At 60.8% G+C, this 24,987-nt stretch overlaps 3 protein-coding genes across 3 annotated transcripts; 2 read left to right on the forward strand and 1 right to left on the reverse strand.

Annotated features, from left to right (window-relative positions):
- The first annotated feature begins 10,933 nt into the window (after nucleotides 1-10,933).
- Nucleotides 10,934-18,567, forward strand: EFNA1 (ephrin A1). The gene is made up of 5 exons (XM_035722564.1): nucleotides 10,934-11,131; nucleotides 14,476-14,771; nucleotides 17,318-17,383; nucleotides 17,521-17,571; nucleotides 17,734-18,567. The coding sequence occupies exons 1-5, from the start codon at nucleotides 11,040-11,042 to the stop codon at nucleotides 17,844-17,846; spliced, it is 618 nt and encodes a 205-aa protein (XP_035578457.1). The 5' UTR covers nucleotides 10,934-11,039; the 3' UTR covers nucleotides 17,847-18,567.
- A 938-nt stretch (nucleotides 18,568-19,505) lies between these two features.
- Nucleotides 19,506-21,885, forward strand: SLC50A1 (solute carrier family 50 member 1). Its single transcript, XM_027611699.2, has 6 exons — nucleotides 19,506-19,653; nucleotides 19,953-20,030; nucleotides 20,166-20,289; nucleotides 20,871-21,032; nucleotides 21,291-21,410; nucleotides 21,495-21,885. Exons 1-6 carry the CDS (start codon nucleotides 19,574-19,576, stop codon nucleotides 21,594-21,596), a joined length of 666 nt encoding a protein of 221 aa, XP_027467500.1. The 5' UTR covers nucleotides 19,506-19,573; the 3' UTR covers nucleotides 21,597-21,885.
- A 431-nt stretch (nucleotides 21,886-22,316) lies between these two features.
- On the reverse strand, nucleotides 22,317-22,899 carry DPM3 (dolichyl-phosphate mannosyltransferase subunit 3, regulatory). Its single transcript, XM_027611700.1, has 2 exons — nucleotides 22,777-22,899; nucleotides 22,317-22,669 (listed from the first exon to the last, which is right to left on the reverse strand). Exon 2 carries the CDS (start codon nucleotides 22,662-22,664, stop codon nucleotides 22,386-22,388), a length of 279 nt encoding a protein of 92 aa, XP_027467501.1. The 5' UTR covers nucleotides 22,665-22,669; nucleotides 22,777-22,899; the 3' UTR covers nucleotides 22,317-22,385.
- Nucleotides 22,900-24,987: the final 2,088 nt, after the last annotated feature.

The following is a 24,987-nucleotide window of genomic DNA, read 5'->3' on the forward strand; positions in this document are numbered from 1 at the left end:
GCGTCCCATGTTCGCACATTTTAAGTGTATAGGTTGATGATGAACTTCAACAAGCGTATTCATCCGGGGGCCCACCACCCCATGAAGATAAAGACATTTCCATCTCCCGAGAGAGCTGCCTCCCGCCCCCCTCCCGTCGGACCCCCAACCCCACACCCACCCCTCTCCCAGTCAACCGCTCAACTGCTTCCGGTCACTGTCCATTAGATTTGCCTGTTCTAGAAGCAATATACCCTTTCTAGAAGGGCACGGTGGTCCCCCTGGCTGGGCTCAAACCCTACTCCCTGCTGGCTCTCGGCCTCCTCCCATCCTGCAGGGCGCCCAGGTGCATCTGCTGACATGCGGGGTCAGGTTGCTGTCCTCTACATCGAGAGAATTCTGCAGACACAGGGCCCTGGGGAGAGGCGGGCGGAGCAGGGGGAGATCTCAGGAATGTCCTTGGCCTCCTAGACAGTGGGGATAGAAGGCAGATCAGTGGCTGACAAGGGCCTTGGGGCCTCAGGGCCTGATTCTGGGCCTTTGGTGACAGAGTATGGACAGGTGACCTGTCCCCAACCTAGTGCCCTCAGCCCCTCCCCCTGCCCCAGTGGTGCCCGTGACTGCCCGCGCCTGGAACAAGGCCGGTCTCACACTCAGCCCGAGCATTCTGCCCAGAGACTTGGCTGGGCTGCTATCCCAGGACGGACTGTGGCGGGACAGTCATCAAGAGCCTGTTGGCTGAGTACACCAGGGAGGAATATCACCAAGCAGCCAGGAGGGGACCCCTCCCAGGAGTGTCCTTGCTGGAGGGCCTGAGGGAGCTCCCCCAGGGCTCGGCGGCAAAGCCCTCATCCCCCAGAGAGGACTGGAAATCCCTGAGGGACAGCATGGGGACAAAACTGCAAAGCCATCCTCAGTCCAGCCGCAGAACAGCTGTGAAGGACGCTGGGACGCGCTGACCCGCCAAAGCAGAGCATGGAGGACCCCCGCAGGGGCGACAGGGGAGAGGACAGGGAGCTCCCTGCTGCCCGCTCCTCGCCTGCCCAACAGCGGCAGCGAGCCGGGACACGGGGGGAGCCCACGTGACATGCCGGGTGGGAACCACCAAGAGGGTTTGACGGGACTTTGCGGGGGCGGCAGGAGGCCCTGTGTCAGGAGGTAGGAGCGGGACCCGAGACTGGAATCCATGACTGTCGCTGCACAACAAAAGTCATAATAATTCCCATCATAATAGCTAGCCCCAAGGCCTTTTCATATTGCAGACACACCTGCTTTCTAAGTACCATGCCTACATTATCTCGTTCACCGCTCACCATGATCCTTTGGATAGTTCATGAGGAAACTGAGGCCCGATGTGCTCTGCCCAGGGCCACATCCCAGTGAGTGACCAAGTGAAGCCTCAGAGCTGGCATCTGAACGCCTGCAGTCTGTCTCCAAAGCCCCAGCTCCAGCCTGGGGGAGGCCTGGGAGCAGGTGATCTAGGTGCGGGTGCCTCCTGCCAATCCCTCCGGCTCCCAGCCCCCTCCCACCTCCCCTCTGAAACCCAGCTGTGCCCCTCATGAACGTGGACTCCCACGCTCTGGCCTGCACCCCATCCCCACGTGTTCCTCCTGGGGCCGACTTCCTCAGTTTCCCCTGTGCATCTCCAGGCTCCCGGCACTGGCTCTCTCCTCTTTATCTACAACTGGGCCCACATTTCTCCATCCAGATTTCTCTCCTGATCCCTGCCTGGTCCTTGCAGGCACTGGTTGCAAGCCAGCTCTCCACCCTCTCTCATATGGGTTCCGGGGCCTCAAACCCCTTTCCCTGCTCCATCTCCACGCTGCTGGCTCAGAGCACTGTCCCAGGCTCAGCCCCAAATATGCAACATCCCCGTGCTTGGGGACAAGCACTTTACAGCTAACCTGCTCAAGAAGAGCTCCTGTCCTTCCTTCCCTGGGGACAAGCCCGCAACTGACCCTTCCAGCCTCCCAGGCCTGGACTTTGCCACGATCACTGACCCCTCTGCCAGCCAGCCCCTGGCTTCCAGTGATAGAAACTGACCCTAGGCCACTTAAGACAGAAAAGAGTTTATTGGAAGGAAATTCAGTATTTCCTACAATAGATGGAAAGGCTGGGAACCTGCCTTGGGGGCTAGGCAGGGACCGGGGCGCACGGGGCACAGAGCTACAGCCAAGACCATGGGAACAGCCTGGTAGGGAATGACCGTTGGAGTCCCCCGTCTCCGAGTCCTTCCTCTGCGTTAGGAGCCACAGGTGGAGCACCTGGCTGACCGGAGCTCCAGCAGGAAAGGCCTGGCGGAGGGAGGATTTGATCTGCAGGCTTCTGCAGCTCCGCTTCCTGCCGGGGCTCCTAAGGCTGAAGGGACAGCCCCACATCATCCCCCCCCATCCGAACAGCTGCTGCATCTGTAGAGGTCATTTCCAGAATGGCCTTACATCTCGGTGTCCCCAGGGGCCTGCACCGGGTGCCGTTCTCACTGCCTCTTTCTAGGAGCGGCTGGTGGACCGTGCACGCCGGTGTGGTTCCCTGCTAGGGCAGGACTCTGGGCCAGGCTGCCTGGTTTCCGAGGCTGGCGGCACCTCTGCCTAGCTGTGTGGTCTCAGGGAAGTGATTAACGTCTCTGTACTTTGAGTTTGCCCATCTGTGCAATGAGGGTACTAGAACTACCTGTCTCGGGTGGTGGTTGTGCAGATGAAGTACGCTAATGGACACAGAGTGCTTCCAAGGAGCCCGGGGCCCAGAAGATTCTGTAACGTAAGCTGCTCTTACTCCCAGGGCACCTTGCGCACTGTCCACACTGGAGTCTCCGAACCTTCTCTGGTTGTCTGCCTTCCTCAGCCGATGGTTCCCCAGAGACACACAGCCCACGTGGCTGGTCTCTGAGGCTCAGTCTGAATGGCCTTGGCCCGTCTGAAACCAGGGTGTCTGTCCTGTCCGACACCGGGACTCACGCCCCGAGGGGAGCTTTTCCTTCTGAGTCCCACACACTCAGCACGCCCGCCTTGCACTCCAGCTATTTGTACACTCCTGCCCCTCCGTCCACGCGTGGGTGCCCCTGCCCCACCTCCTCTTCGCCAATCCCCCGCTCCTCGGTCAGACCCCGCTCGCCAGCAGCCCTGCGCTGGTGATGATGCCCAGACCATGGTGGGGGGTGAGGGAGGAGCTGGAGCACTAAAGAACCTAGAGCGGAAAGGCAGGCTCCAAAGGACAGACCCCCCCCAACTCTTTCGTGGCCCACCTGCGGGTCGGGGAAGAGGGGTCTGTCCCGATGCTCCCTCCAACCCCGTCATCTCCCCGCCACTGAACCTGAGGGCTCTGGGTTGCCATGTTTATCACGTGCCGCCTGGTAGAAGCAATGTTGGCGTTCCTGGGGCTCCCAGCACACTCACAGCAGGCTCGGAGAGGTTAAGGAGCTTTCTGGAGTTTCCACAGCTGGGACACAACCCCACTCTCTCCTGCTCCGTCCCTGCTCGCAGGGCACCTTCTCTGGCTTCCCCTGCAGAATGCCGAATACACAAACCGACCTCCATAAATGCTCCTGAAGGGGGACGTAAGCTCCACCGGGACACCTACGGGCCGCAGGGACAGGCCAGGGTGGGCCGAAGCCCTGGAGGTCTGCGTCTCATCAGCCTGTCCCGCACCCCCCCCCCCCCAACCCCGGGTCCCTTCTAGGACCTCCAGCCTCCCCGCGGGCTCTGGCGCAGGAAGGAGCTGCCCCTCCCCCCCTTCCACCTCCTACATACACTCCCTCCTCCCTCCGTTTGCCCACAGCTCATCAGGCCTCTGCTCAGGGCGGTAAGAGAGCAAAGTGTGGACGGAGGAGAACAGCCTGGACACAAGCCCCACGCGGCGCAGCCATCTGAATTCTGGCTACCACCTCCCTCCAGCCTCGATTTCCTGGCCTAGTGGGGGGGGGGGGGGCAATTCCTGCCTTTGCCTACCTAGCAATGTGTAGGAGTCTATAAAGATGAAATAGTATGTGATAAAATATGCAGCTGAACACACTGGAAGGTTGTAAAATGTTACACAAATGTAAGAGGTTCCGAGCTGGCCGTAACATGGGCATTAAACCGCGGCCTCGCCAAGATGTTCACCATAAAACCTCCAGCGCCGTGGGGAGGGGCCGGGGCTCCTGAGATTTCTGCCACTTCTGTGAGTGACCTTCTCCTCTTCATCACGTGTTCTGCATTGATCATATATTCCTTCTGTAATCAGGAAAAAAAAAAGCTATATAAAAGGAATACTTGTGAAATAAAGTATCTGAACTCCTGGTCTTATACCATGTCAGTGGTGAAGGTTCTAGCCAGTGGTGGAAAAGAGGTTTATGGGCAGCACGGAGAGTGGAGGGTCTCCTGCCCGCTTTCACGGGCTCTTCTGTCCTGGGAGACCTGAAGCCGGGAGCTGGGAGCCGGGAAGGAGGGACCACAGGGCGGACGATGCAGGCCGTCTGGGTCTGAGGACACGGGCCCCAGCGAGAGGCTCCTTGGCAGGACAGAAACCAAACTGGAGCCTCGAGGAAAAGCCAGCAGAACTCAGTAAGGACACAAAGAGTAGATGGGAAGAGAGACTCGGAAAAGGAGAGGAGAGTGAGCCTCATCTTTGCCTGGGGCCTGGGGTTTTTACTGAGGATGGTGGTCTGGGGCACATGTCTTCTTAGTAACCCAGGAACAAAGACCCGTGTTCCGCTGTCCTCCATCAGTCACTGATACCCTGGAGCCTGGGTCTTGATGCGTCAGCGGTCTTGGAAAACGTCATGACCCCGTCCCATCCCGCCTTCGTTATCTGTTGCAAGTTATCTCTGGAAGACTGCGAAGAAGTCATTACCTCCTTGCCCCTCACAGGGAGGACCGCACTCTGTGCTAGAAGGCCTGTGTAAGGCGGGGGTGTAGGCCCTAGCAAGAAGAGAAGCAGGAAAAGAAGTGGTTTTTCATGGGGTCCCTTTAGTTTCCCTGTCTCAAAGGACTTCCTAGCCCCATACCCAGCAGGCTCTTCTTCCCCACCGAGAGACTCAAGGCTCAGCACGACATCCCAAAGCGACAAGTATTCTGAGCTTCCCACCCTCCTGGGTGCCGCCCCCCTGTCCAGCTGCCGCCGGGGCCCTTCCCCCTGGAAGTCCCGCCGGCCCTTTCAACGCCACAGGCCTGCAGTGGGCACAGCTCAGTGCCCACCCTTCTTCCCGGCGGACAGACGCGGGGTCTCTGGGGAGCAGAGCAGATCCCAGTTGGGGGAGGGGGCCTCCCAAGCCGCGGGTCCAGTCAGAGCAGCCGCTTCTCCTTCCAAGATTCGGGTGTAGCCACGGCCACTGAGCCGGCTCTTTCCCCTGAGAGTAGATTGTCTAGGCAGCTGCTAGGACCCAGTTCCCACCAGATAAAAAGAGATCCTTACCGGGAGAAGACCTCCCGCTCCCACCCCTTCCTCCTGCGGCTCCCACAGCTGGGATGTAGCTTGGTGGCTGAGGCCACCACCTTGTGACCAGAGTCGTGAGGACAGCCAAGTGGACAGGCAGAGGGGACGGGCTCCTTGAGACACTGAGGAGGGCTTTCAGATGCGTCCAGAGTGCTTTGTCATGGGGGAAACAAAACCTCTTGTTTAAACCACTGCTTCCCAGGGCGCCTGGGTGGCTCGGATGCTCGGATGCTCGTTAGGCTTCTGCCTTCAGCTCAGTCATGATCTCGGGATCCTGGGATCAAGTCCTGCAGGGGGGGCTCCCTGCTCTGTGGGGAGTCTGCGCCTCTCCTGCCTCTGCTCCTCCCCCCGCCCCTCCCCCACACCCGCTCCTGCTCTCTCTCTGTCCAATAAATAAAGATATTATTTACTTTCTTGGCAGAGAGAGGGCACACAAGCAGGGGGAGCGGGAGAAGCTGACTCCCCGTGGAGCAGGGAGCCCGATGCGGGACTCGATCCCAGGACCCTGAGACCGTAACCTGAGCCTAAGGCAGACGCTTAACCAACTGAGTCCCCCAGGCACCCCAATAAATAAAATCTTTAAAGAAGTAAATAAATGACTACTTCTTCACTACTTCCTTTACCCCCCCAATCTGGAAGTGGCACTTCTGCCCACCACTCCATCCCAGATTCCCCCCTGCCTCCTATCTGTGGCGTAGCTCCCCTCCACTGTTTAACCTGGCCCCTGGCCCCCCACACTCGCACTGGAACTAACCAGTCCCCCTACCTCTGAGCCCCCTCCTCAACCCACCCTCTAACAGCCCAAGTGATGTTTCTAAAATACCAATCCGGGGGTGCTGGGTGGCTCAGTCGTTAAGCGTCTGTCTTTGGCTCAGGTCATGATCCCGGGGTCCTGGGATCGAGCCCCGCATCGGGCTCCTGAGATCGAGCCCCACATCGGCTCCCTGCTCAGCGGGAAGCCTGCTTCTCCCTCTCCCGCTCCCCCTGCTTGTGTTCCTTCTCTCGCTGTGTCTCTCTCTGTCAAATAAATAAATAAAATCTTTAAAAAAATAAAATAAAATAAAATAAAATACTAATCTGCTTATGTTTCCTACTCAAGTATCCGGGAGCTACAGCACAATGTTCAAGATCCTGAGCATGGGTTGAAGGCCATTGGTAACATGGCACCCGACCACCTTCCGCTCGCACCTCCTGCCACTCCCCCAGACCCATTCTGTACTTGCAGCTACCCCGAGTAATGGTGCACACACTCCCGTCGCTCTGAGTGTGAGGGCTTACTTATCCCCCAAAACCCATTTCAAATATTCCCTCCTCCGTGAAGCCCTCCTCACCCAAGTAAACCCTCCTTCCTCCGGGAGGCCACAGCCTGTTGCCTGACTTACGCCTCTATTACATTCTTAGCCTATATTCTAATTATGTATTTGCCAGTAGACTCAGTTACTTTAGGGCGAGGATATACTCCAGAGTCCCCAGAGCCTCCCAGCGCAGTGTTTGACAGGAGTGATTAGTCAGTTTTTGGTGGAAAAGGCAGCAGTACAAAACACCTTCTGGTGCTTTCTGTGCAGAAACCACAGTCCCATCCTCCTCAGCCCTTCCTGTTCCATGTCCTGCTCACTCCCCATCCTGCCCAGCCTCCCCTCCCCCGCAGTGGGCACCCAAGGGAAGAACTCCACCTTCTCTCTGAGTCTGCTGCCCACGCCCCACCCCCCCACAACTCTGGACTTGGATTTGGGGGAGGGACAGATCCATGAGGTTCTGGTCACCTTGGCCCTCAGTAAGAGAACTGGACCAGTGGTCAGAAGAATCTGGCTTCCATTTGGCAATATCAAACGCATTTTCTCACATCTGTAAAATCCTCCAAAATCTAAGAAAGCAGATATCCAGATTTCATGTAAAATGTAAGCTCCACAAGAGCAGGGTCCCCACCTACTGTCCTGCACTAAGCCCCCAGCCCCCATCCAGAGCCCCTATCTGGAGTGGGTGCACTGTGTTGAATGGAAGTCAATCTCAGGATCATCTGTAGGTTCTAAGAGGGCAATAAGCTCTGCTCAGCAACTGAGGAGTGCTTGAGTGTGTGTGCACACTTTTATTTCTTTCCACGCAGCCTCATTACACGGGCAGACTCTGAGACACTCACTTAATGAAACATTATGCTGCCATTAAAAATATTGTTTACAAAGAGTTTATAACATGCAAAATGTCTTCTGTTGCAAAGCTAAAAGGGAAAAAAGGAATTAACAATAGAAATGAGTCATATTTATCACACCATCTGAAAGCAAGGAAAGTTTCAAGCAAGGGGGGCCAGGAAGAGACAAAGATGCTAACAGTGCCTGGCGCTTCCCCAGCCCTCATTCTCCTGTTCTCTATTTTCCAACTTTTGAAAAATATGCACACATTACTAATAAAGTGGGAAACATACCCTTTATTTTTCAAAAGGACATGGATGGAGCGGACAGCCCCCTCCTGCCTCACCCCATTGCCCAGAGATGCCCTCGGGGCTGCGCCAGGTTAGACGGCGCCTGGGGACACGGTGGCCCCGGCCTTCCCCACCTCAAACCACAGGGTGTTCAGCAAGGGAGTGGCAACCAAGTAGCTCCGCCTGTTCCAGACTGGAAAGGGCGCCTCGAGGAGGGAGCGCCCCCGCCCCCGCAGGTGGACAGCACCTCTCTCCGGAGGCGGGGCCTGCCCTGGGGCACTCAGAGGGCTAATCCTGTACCTCAGGAATTCCCAAAAAGGACTCGCTGCGGAATTTCCCAGACAGGCAGACAGACAGACAGACAGCCACCTCAGACAGCTCCCCCACTGAGCACAGATGTTCGCCTGGGGGTAGCGGTGCTGAGAGCCAACACAGGAGCACCACTCAGCGGGGACAGGCCGTCCAAGGCGAGCGCCAGACAAGAGCCGCCCGGGCAGGCTGGGGCTGGGACCGGGAGGCCGGTGAGGGCTCCCCTGGATCGCGCGGTGCCTGCAGGCTTCCTCTTGGTCCAGCAGGCGTCGCCGCGGCTCTAGGGGCGGCGGGGCGAGCCCAGGGCCGCGGCGGGACTGCCGCCGGGGCTATAGCCCCTGTCCAGTTTGTTGTATCAATGGTGGCTTGTCTGTCATGTCCCCTACTGGCCTGGGGGCTTCCCAAGGGCAGGAATTTTATCTTAGACTCACCCTAACCCCGGGTGCCCATAACACCCCCACCTGAGGTGCCCCATCAAGTCTGACAAACGACCCCCGACGCACAAATACTGGGATCGAGGAGTGATGGGACCAAAGCCTGAAGTGAGACTACTGGGGACAACGCCAAGCCGGGGCAGCCCCCCACCTCTTCCCCACCCGGCTGGCCCCAGCCCTGCCCCAGCCCCAGACGCAGGCAGAGCGGGAACCGACGTGGCCCCGCCGGGCTGGGCTGAGCGCGCCCGAACCTGCCCGGCCGAGCGGAGCAGCCCAGGGACCCCACACGTTCCCGCCCCCAGTCCCCGCGGTCGAGAAACGGGGGCTGTGCCCCAAACCGTCTCCTGCGGCGGGTAACCCGGGGCCGCCCTCTCCGAACAGCTACCACCAGCCGTCCCCTCCATAACCCTCTCCCAGTTTCTTTTCAGAGCAGTAAGTCCCGCAGAAGCTCGGCCCCTTCACTCCACAGGGATTTCACTCCCTCCACGAACACGTACGGACCAACCGCCACGCGCGCTAGGTGCCGGGCAGGCGCCGGCGATGCAGCCGCGGACTGACAGACCCTGCGCTCGCCGAGCTGCGATTCTCGGCACACCCGAGCGGGAACCGGGTGATCTCGCCAGGGGCACGTAGGAGGCCCACACCCAGGTGTCCTCCCAGGTGAGCAAAGCGCGCGTGAGGCGCCGCCCTGGGGCTGGTGGGCGGCTGGACTTCGGACCCGCAGGAGCTGCGGGCAGCACGTCTGCAACCGCCGGACTGGGCGCGGGGGGGAGGGGTGGGGGGGGGCCGGGGTGTGCGCCGAGCCAGGGTGGACCCAGACACTCGGTTACGCTCCGGAGGTGTTTACAGTCCGCGGAGCGGGTCTCGCCTCCTGCCGCCTGCGGCCCTCGGAGGCCGGCCCTGGCCCTCCCCGCCCCAGGCTCCTCCCCCGAGGGAACCTCTGCGCCCGACTGGCAGCGGCGTCGCGGCCGCGTGTAATTACAGGCGCTGTCGCCAGGCCCGGCCGTAAAAGAAGAGGATGAAACGATCTGGGCTGCAGGGAGCTGGGCCCGAGGCGGCCGGGATCCCCGGGTCTGCGGCTTCCGGCGATGCGCAGCGGCGGGGAAGGGCCGGCCAGGGAGGCGCACACACCCGCAGCGCCAGCCGGGCGCGCAGACAGCCGCGCTGTGACACGCAGAAACCACCAAACGCACGCAGGCACACAGCATCGGGCCTCCCGCTCCAGACGCACACACGAGCCTCGGCAAACACCTGTCCTCCCTCGCGCCAACCCTGCTCCAGACGGCAGCAGATCGCGGCGGGGAGAAGGGCCCGGGGAGGCCAAGTCCAGCGGGTGTGAGCGCCTGGCGAGGGGGAGGGGCCCGCCGGCCAGGAGCCTCCGCTGCCGCGGTGCGAACCCCCGCCCCTCCCCACAAGCCCCGCTCGCCGGTGCACGTTTCCCCCCTCGAGCCACGCCGTTCGCTAACATTAGCACACGTACGCCAGAGCTGCACGCGCTTCCGCACACGCGGCTGTGAAGCTACACACACATGCCTTCACGCTCGCGCGCCATCACACGTATTTACACATGCCAGATGCACATGTGTGGTTACAGTTTGCCACTCTTGGTGATTGCCCAGATTCTCACAGTCCGCATTCAAAGCCCCCTCGCCTCGTACGCACGTGCGCTAGCGCCCGCGCGCGCGCGCGCACAAACACGTCCTTAGCGCCCTTTGGCGCACGAGAGAGAGAGAACGCCCTCGGACCCAGGAGCCCGAGTGTCCCTCCCTCGCGCTGTTAATGATGGGCAGAGGCGCCCTTAGCCCCAGCCGCTCACGTTACACACTTGATCACACAGGGTCGCACTTTATTCCCGGCATCTAGGCGATGACACAATCTCCCGAACAAAGACAACATTGACAAACCCAACAAAAACAAACAGCCGCGTGCGTGGGGAGGGGCAGCCGAGCGGAGTCCGGGAGAGGCGGGTGGGAGGAGAGTGGGAACGCGGGCGCCCGAGCCTGGGTATGCTAGGCTCGGGAAAGGTGCGAGCCCTGTCGACGACTTTGCACCCCTCCAGACCGGCGCACGGCGCCGCACAGCCGGGTCCCGCACCGCGTGTTCGCAGACCTGCACGTGCAGCTCGTTCCCTTCTCCCGCACGCCACTGAGCCGGGGGGACACAGACCCAGCGCCCCGCACAGGCCCACCGGACCGCATGCAGACCCACAAGCGAGCGAACTCGCGGCGCAAAGGACCTTCGTCCCGGCTAAACGCTCAGATCCCGCCCCGCTCCCCTGCCCTCCCCTCCTCCACCTCCCAGCCCCCAAGCCCCGGGGCCGCCGCGCTCCGGGCGGGGCGGGGCGGGGCCGGGGGCGGGGCGGGGTGGCGGGAGGCGCTGGCCCAAAAGGCGGAAGGGCCAGAGCTGTGCGCGGGGCCGAGGAGACAGCCCGCGGGAAACCGGACCCTGAGGAGCCCCCCTCGTCCTCGCCCGCCCTGGCCAGGCCCTGCGCTATGGAGTTCCTCTGGGCCCCGCTCTTGGGTCTGTGCTGCAGTCTGGCCACTGCTGACCGCCACACCGTCTTCTGGAACAGTTCAAACCCCAAGTAAGCCCCGAGTCTCCGGCCGGCAGCCTGGGCGCCCGGTTGGCACTGCCCACCCCCTAACACCCCCTGCCCGGGTAACTGTGCCGGCCAGCCCCTGACCTGAGTCTTGGGGCAGTGACCAGAGGCGGGAGGGATTCCGTAGACTTTTCCCCCCGCACTTCTCCCCCATAACTGGGAGTACCCCACCCCTGGGCAGGAACCTGCCCGTGACTGCTTGCACAGGATTCTTTCTGCCCTTCCTTTCCGTCTCTCTGGTACCTCTGTTACTCTGAAGTGAGGGACCCTTGCTGAACAGTTCTGCCGGCCAGGACTCTTGTTCTAGGCCCTTCCACCGCAAAAGCTTCTGTGTGTCACTTGGACATCTGCCCACCTGGACAGGTACCTGATGTGACATCAGGCATAAGCAGAATGCTCACTGTAATCCTGGGAGGACCCCTCAGGGGGGACCTGGCCTTCTGGCTTTAAACATCTGCATTCTGTGTTTGAGATGACCCTGGAAAGCTCCCCTCCACACACAAGGGATCTTCCGAGGTGGCGCGAGTGGGGCACATGCTGTGTGTAGGTAGGCTGAGGGAGTCACCTGTTTAGGAGATGGGGGGAAGAGGGAGGGCACGGGAAAGGTTCAGAAGGAGTGGAAAGGGTTAAAAGGGTGACAAAGGGCTCTGGGCAGGAAGGAGTTAATTTCTCCTGGGCAGGTTTAGGGCTGGGAGGCAAATGGTACTGGGAGGAAGAAGCCCCGTTGGACCCTTTGTTCTTGCCCTTGAGTTTTTGAAGTTATGGGAACAATATTTGTGGGAAAATGGGAGAGGGGGTAGGGTGGAGCAGGGAGAGGAGGTCTGGGCAGCTTGGGGTCAGGAAAAACACTTCACTCAGCTTGGCCACCCGCAGCCCTAGCAAGCCAGCCCCCCACGGCCCTTGAGAAATGTGTTGTGCCAGCTTCCTCTGACCCTGTGGCAACATTGCCTGGTGGGGGGTCTGGGGGCTGGGGCTTGTGGGTGGAGGAGGGAACAGCCAGCTACCAACGCAGGAGGCCAGTGCCCTTTTGCCCATTGGCCACAGGGGCAGCCGGGGCAGCCCCCTCCACCTCACTGCTTGCTTCCTGTTCTTTACCTCCTTGATCCAAGCTTGTCCTAGTGGGAGAGAGCGAAGTCCCTGTTTATGCCCATGCCAGGTGTTGGCTGGAGGAGGAGGAGGGGCAGGAAGCCATGAGTAGGGAGGGGGGAACCTGGCCTTTTCCGTTCCCAAGCTCCCAGATTTCCTCTCTTTCAGGAAGGAGCCTCTTCCTTGCCCCCGCTCTCCGCCTTCCCTGACGCCGCTGCTACCCCCCTTTCCCAGACGGGGAGCCAGGGTCAAAGGAGCCTAAGTGGAACAGATTGTACTGGGGGGGTAATGGGTGCCCCCACCAAGCACAGCTTCTGCCCTGTCCATCTGGCCACACGTGCACGGACACACACACACACACACACACACACACACACACTTTCTACCATCCCAGGACTGAAGAGAAGCCAGCCAGAGTGTAATGCACAGGCAGCCGAGCTGGCACGGACACACACACACACACACACACACACACACACACACACACTTTCTAACACACACACACACACACACACACACACACACTTTCTACCATCCCAGGACTGAAGAGAAGCCAGCCAGAGTGTAATGCACAGGCAGCCGAGCCGGCCAGTTTGCAGGCACAGATGAGGTGGTGATGAGCTGGGTGGGGGTGAGTCTGGCCTGGGTGACTCAGGGCAGTGGGCATCGGCGAGATCTCCAGGTCCCAGGCGGGGGGGGGGGGTGGGGGGGTGGGGGGGGGGCGGGGGGGCAGCTTGGGGAGAAGGGCGGGGCTGCCGTGAGCTGGGCCGGGGCCTCCTCGGTGCTGGAGGAGCACGTACCCTGCCCACTCAGACCTGCCAGCTCCTTAGGCCTGGGGGACGGAGCCCGGGGCAAGTCCTGGCATTGGGGTCTGGGGGGCCACGCACATTGGACAAAGTAAATGTTCACAGGTTCTCATGAATGCTGGGGCGGGTGGCAGAGGTGGATGAGGAATGAGTCAGTGCCCGTCACGGGAATGGGGGAAAGACGCCAGGCCCAGAGCTGAAATACCTGTTTGAAATGGCTTCTATGTTTATCTCTCCAGAGAGGAATTTTAAAAGCCTCTCCCTCGCTTGCGCGCTCCTCCTCCCTTCCCCCTCCTCCGCCCCATCTCCCTCCTCCCCCCACCCCACCCCCCGTGGGGGAGGAGCCCGGGGTAGCCAGGGCCGAGAGCTGGCAGGCTGCCCCCAGGACGGGCCGCGGTGGTGAGGGAGTGGGGGGTTGTCCCGCGGTCGGGGCAGGGGGTGCCCACCCCAGGGGCCTCGCGTCCGAACTCCTGCCCTCCCCCCACCTGTGCCGGAGCTTCGGTTGGCAGCCAGCACTGCTGAGTCTGGCTGCCAGCGCCGGGGAATTCAGAGTCGCTGACCGGCTCGAGGGGGGCGGGAGTGGGGGGGGGGTGGGAGGCAGCTCCCCGGCCAGGACCCCACCCCGCCCCCGGCTGGAGCCAGGTGTCTGGGGCCGCCGGGCTGGAGCCCGAGGGGCCTGCGGGAGGGAGCTGGCTGCCCCTGGGGCCGCGGGTGGGAGAGGGGGCCTCCCACCGAGAACTCCAGCAGCCCTGAAGCTCCCTCCTCGGAGGTGAAGTGTGGCTTTGGAGGTAAAGGGACTGGGAGGTTTGGGGTGCTTTGGGAGAAGGGGAGAAGGAGGCCTTAGCCTAAACTGGAGGAGCTAGAAGGGGGATTTACTGTGGGCCTGGTGTGCTGGGGGCGGCAGTGAATGCACTCAGGGGCTCAGGGGAAAGGCCAGGAGTGAGGGACCCCAAGCCTTAGGTGTGCTGGGGGCTAAGCACAGCTAGGAGAGCAGGGGTTCCTTGACCCCCATGGCAGCATGCCCGCAGGCTGGGAGGGTCTCAGATTGAGGGCTAACAGCATTTAAAAGGAGTAACTGGGAGAGCAGATTTGGGGAAATGCTCCGGGGAGAAGGGCAGGATGAGTGAGCTATGGACACAGTCAGTAACCCTTCCGTGGGTAAGTATCTGGGGGTTGTGCTAAGTGCGGTGGTACCTGAAGGATCCTAAAGTGGACCCTGTTTAGAGGATGAACTAGAGGTAGTGATGGGGGCAGGCGTGTGTGAGATGGCGTAGATACGGAAGGGGTCAAGATCGGCAAATATTGGGAGTTGAGATTCTTGAAAACTCTTTGTGGGGGTCCAATGGGAAATGTGGGGGGCCAGGAACCGTGTGGAGGCTCGCAGCCCCGGCTGGTCTCCCCGGTGATGGCCTGCTCTCTCCCGCCCGGCACGCGCAGGTTCCGGAATGAGGACTACACGGTGCACGTGCGGCTGAATGACTACCTGGACATCGTGTGTCCGCATTACGAGGATGACACCGTGGCCGACACTGCCATGGAGCGCTACACCCTGTACCTGGTGGAGCACGAGCAGTACCAGCTGTGCCAGCCCCAGTCCAGGGGCCAGGTTCGCTGGCAGTGCAACCAGCCCAGCGCCAGGCACGGCCCGGAGAAGCTGTCGGAGAAATTCCAGCGCTTCACGCCCTTCTCCCTCGGCAAGGAGTTCAAGGAGGGGCACAGCTACTACTACATCTGTGAGTGCTCGGGGCGCGGGCCACGTGCGGGCCACGTGGGGTGTGAGTGCTCGGGGCGCGGGCCACGTGCGGGCCACGTGGGGTGTGAGTGCTCGGGGCGCGGGCCACGTGGGGTGTGAGTGCTCGGGGCGCGGGCCACGTGGGGTGTGAGTGCTCGGGGCGCGGGCCACGTGCGGGCCACGTGGGGTGTGAGTGCTCGGGGCGCGGGCCACGTGCGGGCCACGTGGGGTGTGAGTGCTCGGGGCGCGGGCCACGTGCGGGCCACGTGGGGTGTGAGTGCTCGGGGCGCGGGCCACGTGGGGTGTGAGTGCTCGGGGCGCGGGCCACGTGGGGTGTGAGTCCTCGGGGCGCGCGGGCCACGTGGGGTGTGAGTCCTCGGGGCGCGCGGGCCACGTGGGGTGTGAGTGCTCGGGGCGCGGGCCACGTGGGGTGTGAGTGCTCGGGGCGCGGGCCACGTGCGGGCCACGTGGGGTGTGAGTGCTCGGGGCGCGGGCCACGTGGGGTGTGAGTCCTCGGGGCGCGCGGGCCACGTGGGGTGTGAGTGCTCGGGGCGCGGGCCACGTGGGGTGTGAGTGCTCGGGGCGCGGGCCACGTGCGGGCCACGTGGGGTGTGAGTGCTCGGGGCGCGGGCCACGTGGGGTGTGAGTGCTCGGGGCGCGGGCCACGTGGGGTGTGAGTCCTCGGGGCGCGCGGGCCACGTGGGGTGTGAGTCCTCGGGGCGCGCGGGCCACGGGGGGTGTGAGTGCTCGGGGCGCGGGCCACGTGGGGTGTGAGTGCTCGGGGCGCGGGCCACGTGCGGGCCACGTGGGGTGTGAGTGCTCGGGGCGCGGGCCACGTCGGGTGTGAGTCCTCGGGGCGCGCGGGCCACGTGGGGTGTGAGTGCTCGGGGCGCGGGCCACGTGGGGTGTGAGTGCTCGGGGCGCGGGCCACGTGCGGGCCACGTGGGGTGTGAGTCCTCGGGGCGCGGGCCACGTGGGGTGTGAGTCCTCGGGGCGCGGGCCACGTGGGGTGTGAGTGCTCGGGGCGCGGGCCACGGGGGGTGTGAGTGCTCGGGGCGCGGGCCACGTGGGGTGTGAGTGCTCGGGGCGCGGGCCACGTGGGGTGCGAGTGCTCGGGGCGCGGGCCACGTGCGGGCCACGTGGGGTGTGAGTGCTCGGGGCGCGGGCCACGTGGGGTGTGAGTGCTCGGGGCGCGGGCCACGTGGGGTGTGAGTGCTCGGGGCGCGGGCCACGTGGGGTGTGAGTGCTCGGGGCGCGGGCCACGTGGGGTGTGAGTGCTCGGGGCGCGGGCCACGTGCGGGCCACGTGGGGTGTGAGTGCTCGGGGCGTGGGCCACGTGGGGTGTGAGTGCTCGGGGCGCGGGCCACGTGGGGTGTGAGTGCTCGGGGCGCGGGCCACGTGGGGTGTGAGTCCTCGGGGCGCGGGCCACGTGGGGTGTGAGTCCTCGGGGCGCGGGCCACGTGGGGTGTGAGTGCTCGGGGCGCGGGCCACGTGGGGTGTGAGTCCTCGGGGCGCGGGCCACGTGGGGTGTGAGTCCTCGGGGCGCGGGCCACGTGGGGTGTGAGTGCTCGGGGCGCGGGCCACGTGGGGTGTGAGTGCTCGGGGCGCGGGCCACGTGGGGTGTGAGTGCTCGGGGCGCGGGCCACGTGGGGTGTGAGTCCTCGGGGCGCGCGCGGGCCACGTGGGGGCGGTCCGGGGCCGCACACAGCCCTGCCCGTCCTGGATTGCTTCCACACGTTCACATGACAAGCGTGGAGTGAGCTTCTGCCGTGTACGGAGCACTCTGCTTGGCACGGCAGGCACAGAGACAAATAAAACACCGTAAGGCCTCTGTCCTCCAGGAAACTGGAAGGTGACACACACGGGGGACTCGCCATTGGAACAGCACAATATGAAGCTACGGACACAGGGGCCTTGGGAAAATGACGTGGGTGCCTGCCAGGCTCAGGAGGCTCAGAGACGGGTTCCTGGGGAAGATGACCCAAGAGCTTAGGACAAGCAGAGACGCTGGCCAGGCACGAGGGGACATGTGCAAAGGGAGCATGACATCTTCAGGGAACTCTCTCTGGTTCGGTCTGGCTGCAGTCGGAGGGACCCTGGAAGTGGGGAAGAGACGTGGACAGGGCACATCACGGGGGCCTAGGAAGTGCTAAGAAGTTTGGACTTTGTCCTAAGGGTAGTAGAGAAGCACTCGTGGCTTCAAGAGTTGGAAAATCTGCAGGTCGGTGGGGCCTAGGTAGGGGGAACGTAGTGTGAAGGCCTCAGCCAACTTCAGGCTGGGAAGAGTGAAGGACAGACTGTGGCAAGAGGACAGGGTCTGTGTGCTTTTTAGCGCCCCCTCCAAAGCCAAGGGTCATGGCGAAGAATGGGAGGTTGAGCGTGAGGCAGAAAGCGGGCAAACAACAAGGAAGGTGAGAATCACAGCTGAGCAGGAAGAGGGGGGCTCGAGTGAGCAGGGCCTCAGAGAGGAGAGCCAGAGGGTTTGCACTTGTATTTTCTCCCAACGAAGGTTCCTCCCCGAATGCTCTGTGCGGGTTTATCTTGCAGCCAAACCCATCCACCACCAGGAGGACCAGTGCTTGAGGTTGAAGGTGACTGTCAATGGCAAAACCAGTGAGTGTCAGAGCCCTGTGGGCCTCCTTCCTCCATCTGTTTGTGGGGCCTGGGCTAGTGACCTGGGATGGCAGGGAAGTCCCACCCGCCTGCCTCCCCAGGACAGTCCCTGATCGGCCACCGCCCTTGCCTTTCAGCTCACAGTCCTCAGGCCCATGCCAATCCACAGGAGAAGAGACTTCCGGCAGGTGGGTCGCCAGAGCAAATTGGGCCTGGGTTCTGCTTACCAAGGTTGGGTACAGAGGGTGGCTTCTTTGCCAGGTGGGGGCTGGGGAAACCTCATGGAGCTGAGGGCCAGTGCCACCAATAGGGCCACTCACGTTGGGGGTGCTTGCCCTCTCATCTTGCAGATGACCCAGAGGTACAGGTTCTCCATAGCATCGGTCACAGTGCTGCCCCCCGCCTCTTCCCACTTGCCTGGGCTGTGCTGCTGCTGCCATTCCTGCTGCTGCAGACCCCATGAAGGGCTGTGTGCCACATCCAGCCTGAGGACCGGACCGGGGCTGAGGAGGCGGGGCAGGGCATCCCTCACCTGTCCTGGGAACCATTCCCACCACATGCACAAGCTGCCATTCAGCAGCCTCAAAACGGGTCAGGATTAAGGGTTTCAACCCAAAGGAGGTCAGCAAGCCTGGCAGCACCATCCCTTCCTCCACCCCGAGGGACAAAGAAGTGGGGACAGTCCTTTCCCCGCCATTCCTGCCCTTAAGCCAAAGAAACAAGCTGTGCAGACGTGGCCTCTTAAGAAGGGCACCGTGGGAGACAAACTGGAAGCGGCCTGGGGTCATGCAGATGGACCCTGAGCTTGGCAGAGATACCCCTCCTGAGAGAGCCAGGATGCCCAGATGAACTGACCGGCAGAAAAGCAGGAGACAGTTCCATGCTTGGGAGCCAGAGACCAGGAGAGGCGGCATGCTTGGGCTGACCCAGCATCTCTCCCAAGGCTTCCAGAAGTCTTTGGAGCTGCCATGGAGAGGTTTGTAGCCAGGCACCGCATCCTGTCCCATCTGGGGCAGCACTGCCCAGAGCGGTGCCCACAGGGGGCTGTGCCACCCTGTGCCTGGAGTGTAGCTGCAAGGGCAGGGCCCACGCATACAGGATCTGTATATAAACTTGATGTTTGTCTGCTGATTTCTACAACTGGAGTTTTTTTATACAAAAAAATAAAGCGATGTGTTTCTTTATTTGGACATGCTTGTCTGCCCCCCCCCCCCGTCCCCCATCCTAATTTAGGATCACTGAGTCCCTGCCACGTGCTAGGCTCTGTGGGACACCAGGCAGCAACTGGGGTTAAATTCTCTTCCTTCCATCTGGAAAGAATACACGACCCTCACTAGCACCAAAGGGTGGGGTGCTTCCTCCTCTGTGCGCCGCACAGCGGTCTCGGGGGCTCCAGGCTGCACCCCACTCCCTCATCGCGGGGCTTTTGGCAAACCGTCCAGTTGCTCCTGCTGTTGGGTGCATGAGGGGAATACCAGCCGAGGCACATCAGGCCACCTGGTCCCACAGCCCCGGCAGCCGGGGCAGCCGGGGCGTGCGGGCTGTGGGCTGTGAGAGGCCGCAGGGAGAGTCCCCAGCAGCAGGTCCTGTCGGTTGGACTAGGGCGTCAGTGACCGGTGCTCCAGCAGATTGGCCCAGTCACCCAAAGTTGGCAGTGTGGCTGAAGGCGGACGGCGCCTGACAGACTGGTGACTCCCGGCAAGCGCACTTACTTAGGGGAGACACTGGGAAGAGGCTTCAACAAACAGGGGAAAAGCCTGGGCAGGTGAGGTTGCGATCGGGGGCTCCGGGGCGGGAAGTGTCCAGCAATTAAGGTCGGCGACGACGGCTCACGGGCAAGAGACTTGAGGCTGGGGTCCGGGTGAGACAAGGGGTAAGCAGAGAGTGAGGAGCGGCGGGTGCCCGGGGTCGGTCCGCGGAGCCCGGGCTTGGTACCCGCCAGGACCTGGAGGGGCCCCATCGTACCAGGCCTCCAGCGCTCGCGGACCGGCAAGCGTGGGGCCCGGTGTTCGGGGGGCGGGACCGGGTTCCGGCGGGACGCCCGTGTGGGCGGGGCTGCGGGTCCATTTCCGGCGGACGGCGGCGCGCCGAGGTGGCGGGGCTCCGGCGCGGGGGCGGGGCTCCGGGGGCGCGGGCTCTGGCCCAGCAAGAGGACGCCGGCGCGGGGCCCGGGATCGGACGCAGCGGGAGATGGAGGCTGGTGGCGTGGCCGACTCGCTCCTATCAGGAGCTTGCGTGCTCTTCACCCTCGCTATGTACTCCACCGGCCTGTGAGAGCGCGGCCGGGCTAGGCTGGGGCAGGACCTGGAAGTCAGGAAGGGAGACAGAGGGAACAGAGACGTGGCCGCAGCTCCAGGCTGCATCCGAAACCTGGGTCAAAGTGGATTCGGGTCGAGGGATCCGGGGCACAAGGGCGAGGCTGGGCACTTGAGGGACAGGCCAGAGAGCTGAGGGGGGTGCCGGGACCTGCAGTTGTCCGGGGACGATCACAGGCATCAGGGATCTCGACTCCCCAGCAGCCCGGTTCTCCCTTCCCACCCCTCACCTCTGCTTTCGGGGCCCGTTACAGCTCGGACCTCAGGCAAATGCGGATGACCCGGAGCGTGGACAGTGTCCAGTTCCTGCCCTTTCTCACCACGGACATCAAGTGAGAGGGGCGACGTTTGCGGCGGGAAAGGTTGAGGGAGGTCGGGAGGGGGAGGAGGGACGCCGAAGAGGCCCCTTGGGTCCCCTTCCCATCCTCATCCCCGTGGTGAACGCGACCCTCCCGTCCGCCCTGCAGCAACCTGAGCTGGATGAGTTACGGGGCCTTGAAGGGTGACGGGACCCTAATCTTCGTCAACGCCACGGGTGCTGTGCTTCAGACCCTGTATATCTTGGTGTATCTGCACTACTGCCCTCGGAAGGTAGAGGCCCTCCCTTGGACCCACGTCTGCTGCTCGCCCTGCCATGCTGGCAGAGTAAACACTGCTTCCTAGAAGATTATGATAGGCTGGCATTGCCACCTTTTCCTGGAAGGCCCCTCCAGCCTTGCAGTCCTCCTTCCTCCATGAAGACAGCCTTTGAGACTCACAGATTGAGCACCCGGCCCCCCATTTCTGGCAAGCTGGTAGTTCTGCCTAGCCTGATGGTGCCTTGCTGCCCAACAAGCTGAGGGGAATGGGCTTTTGTCTCTGATAATTCCTTCAGAGTCAGGGCCAGTGCCCGAGAAATGAGATGATTAGCTGTGCTTCCCCAATCCTACCAGCATTTAAGTGCCTACCGTGTGTACCAAGTTCACACCAAAAACAAAAAGTAAAACCCTTCTCCTGTCCTAGAAACCTCTAGTGTTGTGGGTGGATCGGACATGTGTTTGTCACTGATGGGAAAGAGACTGCAGCAACTGCTATACTGGAGGCTTAGCCCAAGGTCAGCTCCCCCACTGGAGCAGGGGAGTCCGAGAGGGCTCCTGAAACATCTAGAAGTAAGGCTACTCTCTCCCCTGCAGCGTCCGGTGCTCCTTCAGACTGCAGCCCTGCTCGGGGTCTTTCTCCTGGGTTTTGGCTACTTTTGGCTCCTGGTGCCCAACCTTGAAGCCCGGCTTCAGCAGCTGGGCCTCTTCTGCAGTGTCTTCACCATCAGCATGTACCTCTCACCACTGGCTGACTTGGTGAGTGGGGGTTGTCCAGGGAAGTGGGGGAGACAAGAAGGGTCAGGGTCCCATAGCCAGAGACTGTATGTAGCTGAACACTCCAAAGGAAGATCCTGGAAGACAGGGCAGTAGAGGTAGGTGAGTGGGAGGCCAGAGGACAAGGCTGGGTAACAGAAGATCAGAGAGGATGTTTGGCCTTTTTTCTGAGGAAACTCTTAGACAAGTGGGAGCTCTAGGATGTGTCTGGGATAGGGGTCTTTCATCCTTTTTCCGTAGGCCAAGATCATTCAGACGAGATCAACCCAGCGTCTCTCCTTCCCACTCACCATTGCCACCCTCCTCACCTCTGCCTCCTGGACCCTGTATGGGTTTCGGCTAGGTGATCCCTACATCATGGTAAGCCCAACAGAGAGGGATGGCTGACAGGGGTGTAAGGTGGAAAATGAGCTCCTCTCCTCATAGCAGCCCTTGTGACTTCAGGTGCCCAACCTACCAGGGATCCTCACCAGCTTCATTCGCCTCTGGCTTTTCTGGAAGTACTCCCAGGAGCAAGACAGGAACTATCCACTCTTGCAAACCTGAGGCAGTTCACCTGACCACTGGGCACCTAATGCCAACCTGCTACCAAAGAGAGCTCCTGGTCGCAGCTGTTTCTGCTGACCAGCTCCATGAGCGCAGTGGCTTGTGGAAAAGAAAGATAACTCTTGAGAATTGAGGGACCAAAGAGAGTGTTTTGCTTGGAAGATTGACTGGGACTTGGGAGATGAATCACTTATTTTTTAAAGATTATATTTTTTTTAATTGTGGAGGTTGTGGTGAACTCCTTAGAATGTGCCTTAAAATAAATTGTTCCTTACCCCTGCCCATAAAAGCTTAGTCTCTATCTGGTGATTCTCAACCTGCCTGCTTTGGCGAAGGGCAGAAGTGCACTGCCCGATCCACAGTTGGCATGGGCTGGGGTTGGCTCAGAGGAGGTATTTGAGGGAACCACGAAGTCGGAAAGACCCAGGGAGGCCTTCAAAGAACAGAGCCTGGGTATTACGAAGAACAGAAGTTAAGACTTCAAGAAATCCTTCCTGAGGGGGTTAAAAGGACCAAGAAATGAAATGACATTTCCATCTCGAGAGATCTTGAGAAGGGGTCTTTGCCTCCTTTGGAGCACAAAGGAGAAGGGACACGGGGGTGCAAAGATAAAAGCTGAGATGACCTCAGGAAGGCGGCTCGCCCCCACCCGCACCCCGCTTCCCCACAGCTGGCACACAGACAGAATCCCCAGTTCCCATTCTCCATAAACTAAACAAAGTCAGAAAATAAGCTTCTCTTTAATGGGCGGCGGGAGGAAAGGCTGTCCGGTGGGAACGGGTTGGGGTGTCAGAAGCGCATGCCCCTGCGGGCTAAGTCGGCTCGGGCCTCCCGGATCTGGCTCTGCAGCTCGCGGGCGGCGTCCTCACAGTCGTGGAAAGTGGCCACGCGATAGCCCACAGTGCCCAGGGCATAGCAGCCGGCGGACACCAGCAAGTAGGCCGGCAGTGGCCACAGCACCTCCCGGCATGACGAGGGCAGCTCCAGGCCCAGGGCTCCCGTGGTCAGAGCCGCCCAGGTGGAGCCCAGGAGCGCCAGTCCCCAAAGCCACTGCGCTAACTTCGTCATGGGCACTGCGGGGAGAGAAAGCAGAGCTCGCGGCCCCTTCCGCCCCGCTGCCCCCTCTCCATCGGGGACCAGTTCTCTGTCCCCCCCCTCACCCACCCTCCGTATCACCTACCCTCAGGGCCGCTCCGCCGCCGCTCTGCCCAGCTCGCCCCCCGCTTTCGGCCCTCCGCCGCCTTCCCCCCTGCCCGGCGCGGCTCTGACGTCAGCGTCCCGAAGGTCTCTCGGCTCGCGCGGCTTTCTGGGAGTTGTATTCCTCGCGGCCGCGTCGCGCTCTGCCTCGCGCGGCCTTCTGGGAGTTGTAGTCCCCGCGGTCGCTCCCGGGGGAGTGGCGGCCGCCACCTGCATCCAGGCTGCATTCGCAGAGACTGCCGCCCGAGTGCCCGGGGGCTCCGGTGCAGCGCTGTCCGTCAGGACCCCGCTCCACGCTGGCTGGAGTCCTGCTGAGGACACCCTCAAACTTTGCGAGAAGATGGGAATGTAATCTGCGTCCCCCTAGACTTCATTCGCGTATTCTTTTCCTTCACTGCGACGTTGCCTGGTCACCGTCATGGCCTTCGGGGAAATGCGGCGGTGCAGACCCTCGGCCCCAAAGCCGAGGCCTTGACCACTGACCGTGACGCCTCGAGATAGCTGTTAGAACAGAGGCTGTCACCCTTTAATAAAGACCCGCAGCGGAGCAACGGTGCAGCTTGGAGCCTGAGGAAGAGGGGCTCCGGGAGGGGTCTTCAAGGAAAGAAAAGTGAGTTTAAGGTATTGAGAGAGGAGTTTTAGGGATGAATTCATGGTAGGTACGTGGAAAACCAAGTAAGGGAAAAGTCGGGCAATTACCAACATCAGGGAAAAGACTCACAAAGAAAGGGCACGGGCAAGAGCCTGCCTGGCATGGGTCTCCCTGGACATCACTGCCGCTGACCAGCATGCCGCTGCGAGAGAGCACACCCCAGGGGAACCGCGGGCCACTCCCCGTACAGGGGAGACAGGGCCCTTACAGGAGGTGGGGAAGGATGTGTTTGACACGTTCAAGCTAAGCGGGAGTGTAAGTGAAGGCATCAGCAAGCCTGGGCTGAGAAGTGGACTAGGGTCCACTTGCTAACTACAAAATTAAGATAATTAATTTTAGAGAATTATGTAATGGATAACTACTTAATTAAGATAAATATAGAGTGCTGCGTCCAGACGCCTCCACTTGAAGCTTTGCAGGAGGTTGGAAATGGAGGCTGCTTCTCCGTGTCAAAGTAACCTGCCTGGCTCAGACCCCCAGGCCTGATGTTCAGTTCCCACCGATTGATTTCAAATCGCAAAGGGAGTGCCTGCACGATTTTAGAGAAGGAAGTTTCTCAGTCTCATGTCCTTGATGTTAATTAACAAAAGCAATTTTTACAGATTCACATAGTCTTAGTAAGGACATTACATAACTCAGCTGTGAAGACTATTTTCAGAGCCCTAATAATGTAAGCACTGATACTGAGTTAAGTAACTATTGGGATGTATTTGAACTGGGTGGGGGGGGAGGGAAGGCTATGAGGAGCGTCATGGATAAAGAGAACCCTGGCCTCATCTTCCACGGCAGGTGGTCAATTAATTATATCTAAAATGGAAGAAATGAGGGGCGCCTGGGTGGCTCGGTCGTTAGGCATCTGCCTTCGGCTCAGGTCATGATCCCGGGGTCCTGGGATCGAGCCCCGCATCCGGCTCCCTGCTCCGCGGGAAGCCTGCTTCTCCCTCTCCCGCTCCCCCTGCTCGTGTTCCCTCTCTCGCTGTGTCTCTCTCTGTCCAATAAATAAATAAAATCTTAAAAAATAAAAATAAAAAATAATAAAATGGAAGAAATGAAATTAATATGAGCACATTACTAAGAAATATGAAGTGTACCAAGGAAGCAGCTAAGAATCCCAGGAGGGGCTTACAGAGCAGTACGTGCAGAGTTAGGAGAACTGGAACAGGGGACTGGTATTTTTCATTAGTGCCTTTGTAAAACTAGTTGGCTTTTTAAGCTATGTAAATTCCTTTGTTAAAGTAAAAAGACAAAATAAAAACATTTTTAAAAAATTTGCTATATGAGGGGCGCCTGGGTGGCTCACTTGGTTGAGCGTCCAACTCTTGATCCCAGCTCAGGTCTTGATCTCAGGGTCATAAGTTCAAGCCCCATGTGGAGCCTACTTAAAAAAAATTGGGGAGGCGCCTGGGTGGCTCAGTCAGTTAAGCATCTGCCTTCGGCTCAGGTCATGATCCCAGGGTCCTGGGATCTGGCTCCCTGCTCAGTGGGGAGCCTGCTTCTTCTCCCTCTGTCTGCAGCTCCCCCTTACTTGTGCTCTCTCTATGT

Source organism: Zalophus californianus, chromosome 10 (genome assembly GCF_009762305.2).
Source record: "Zalophus californianus isolate mZalCal1 chromosome 10, mZalCal1.pri.v2, whole genome shotgun sequence".
Lineage (NCBI taxonomy): Eukaryota > Metazoa > Chordata > Mammalia > Carnivora > Otariidae > Zalophus > Zalophus californianus.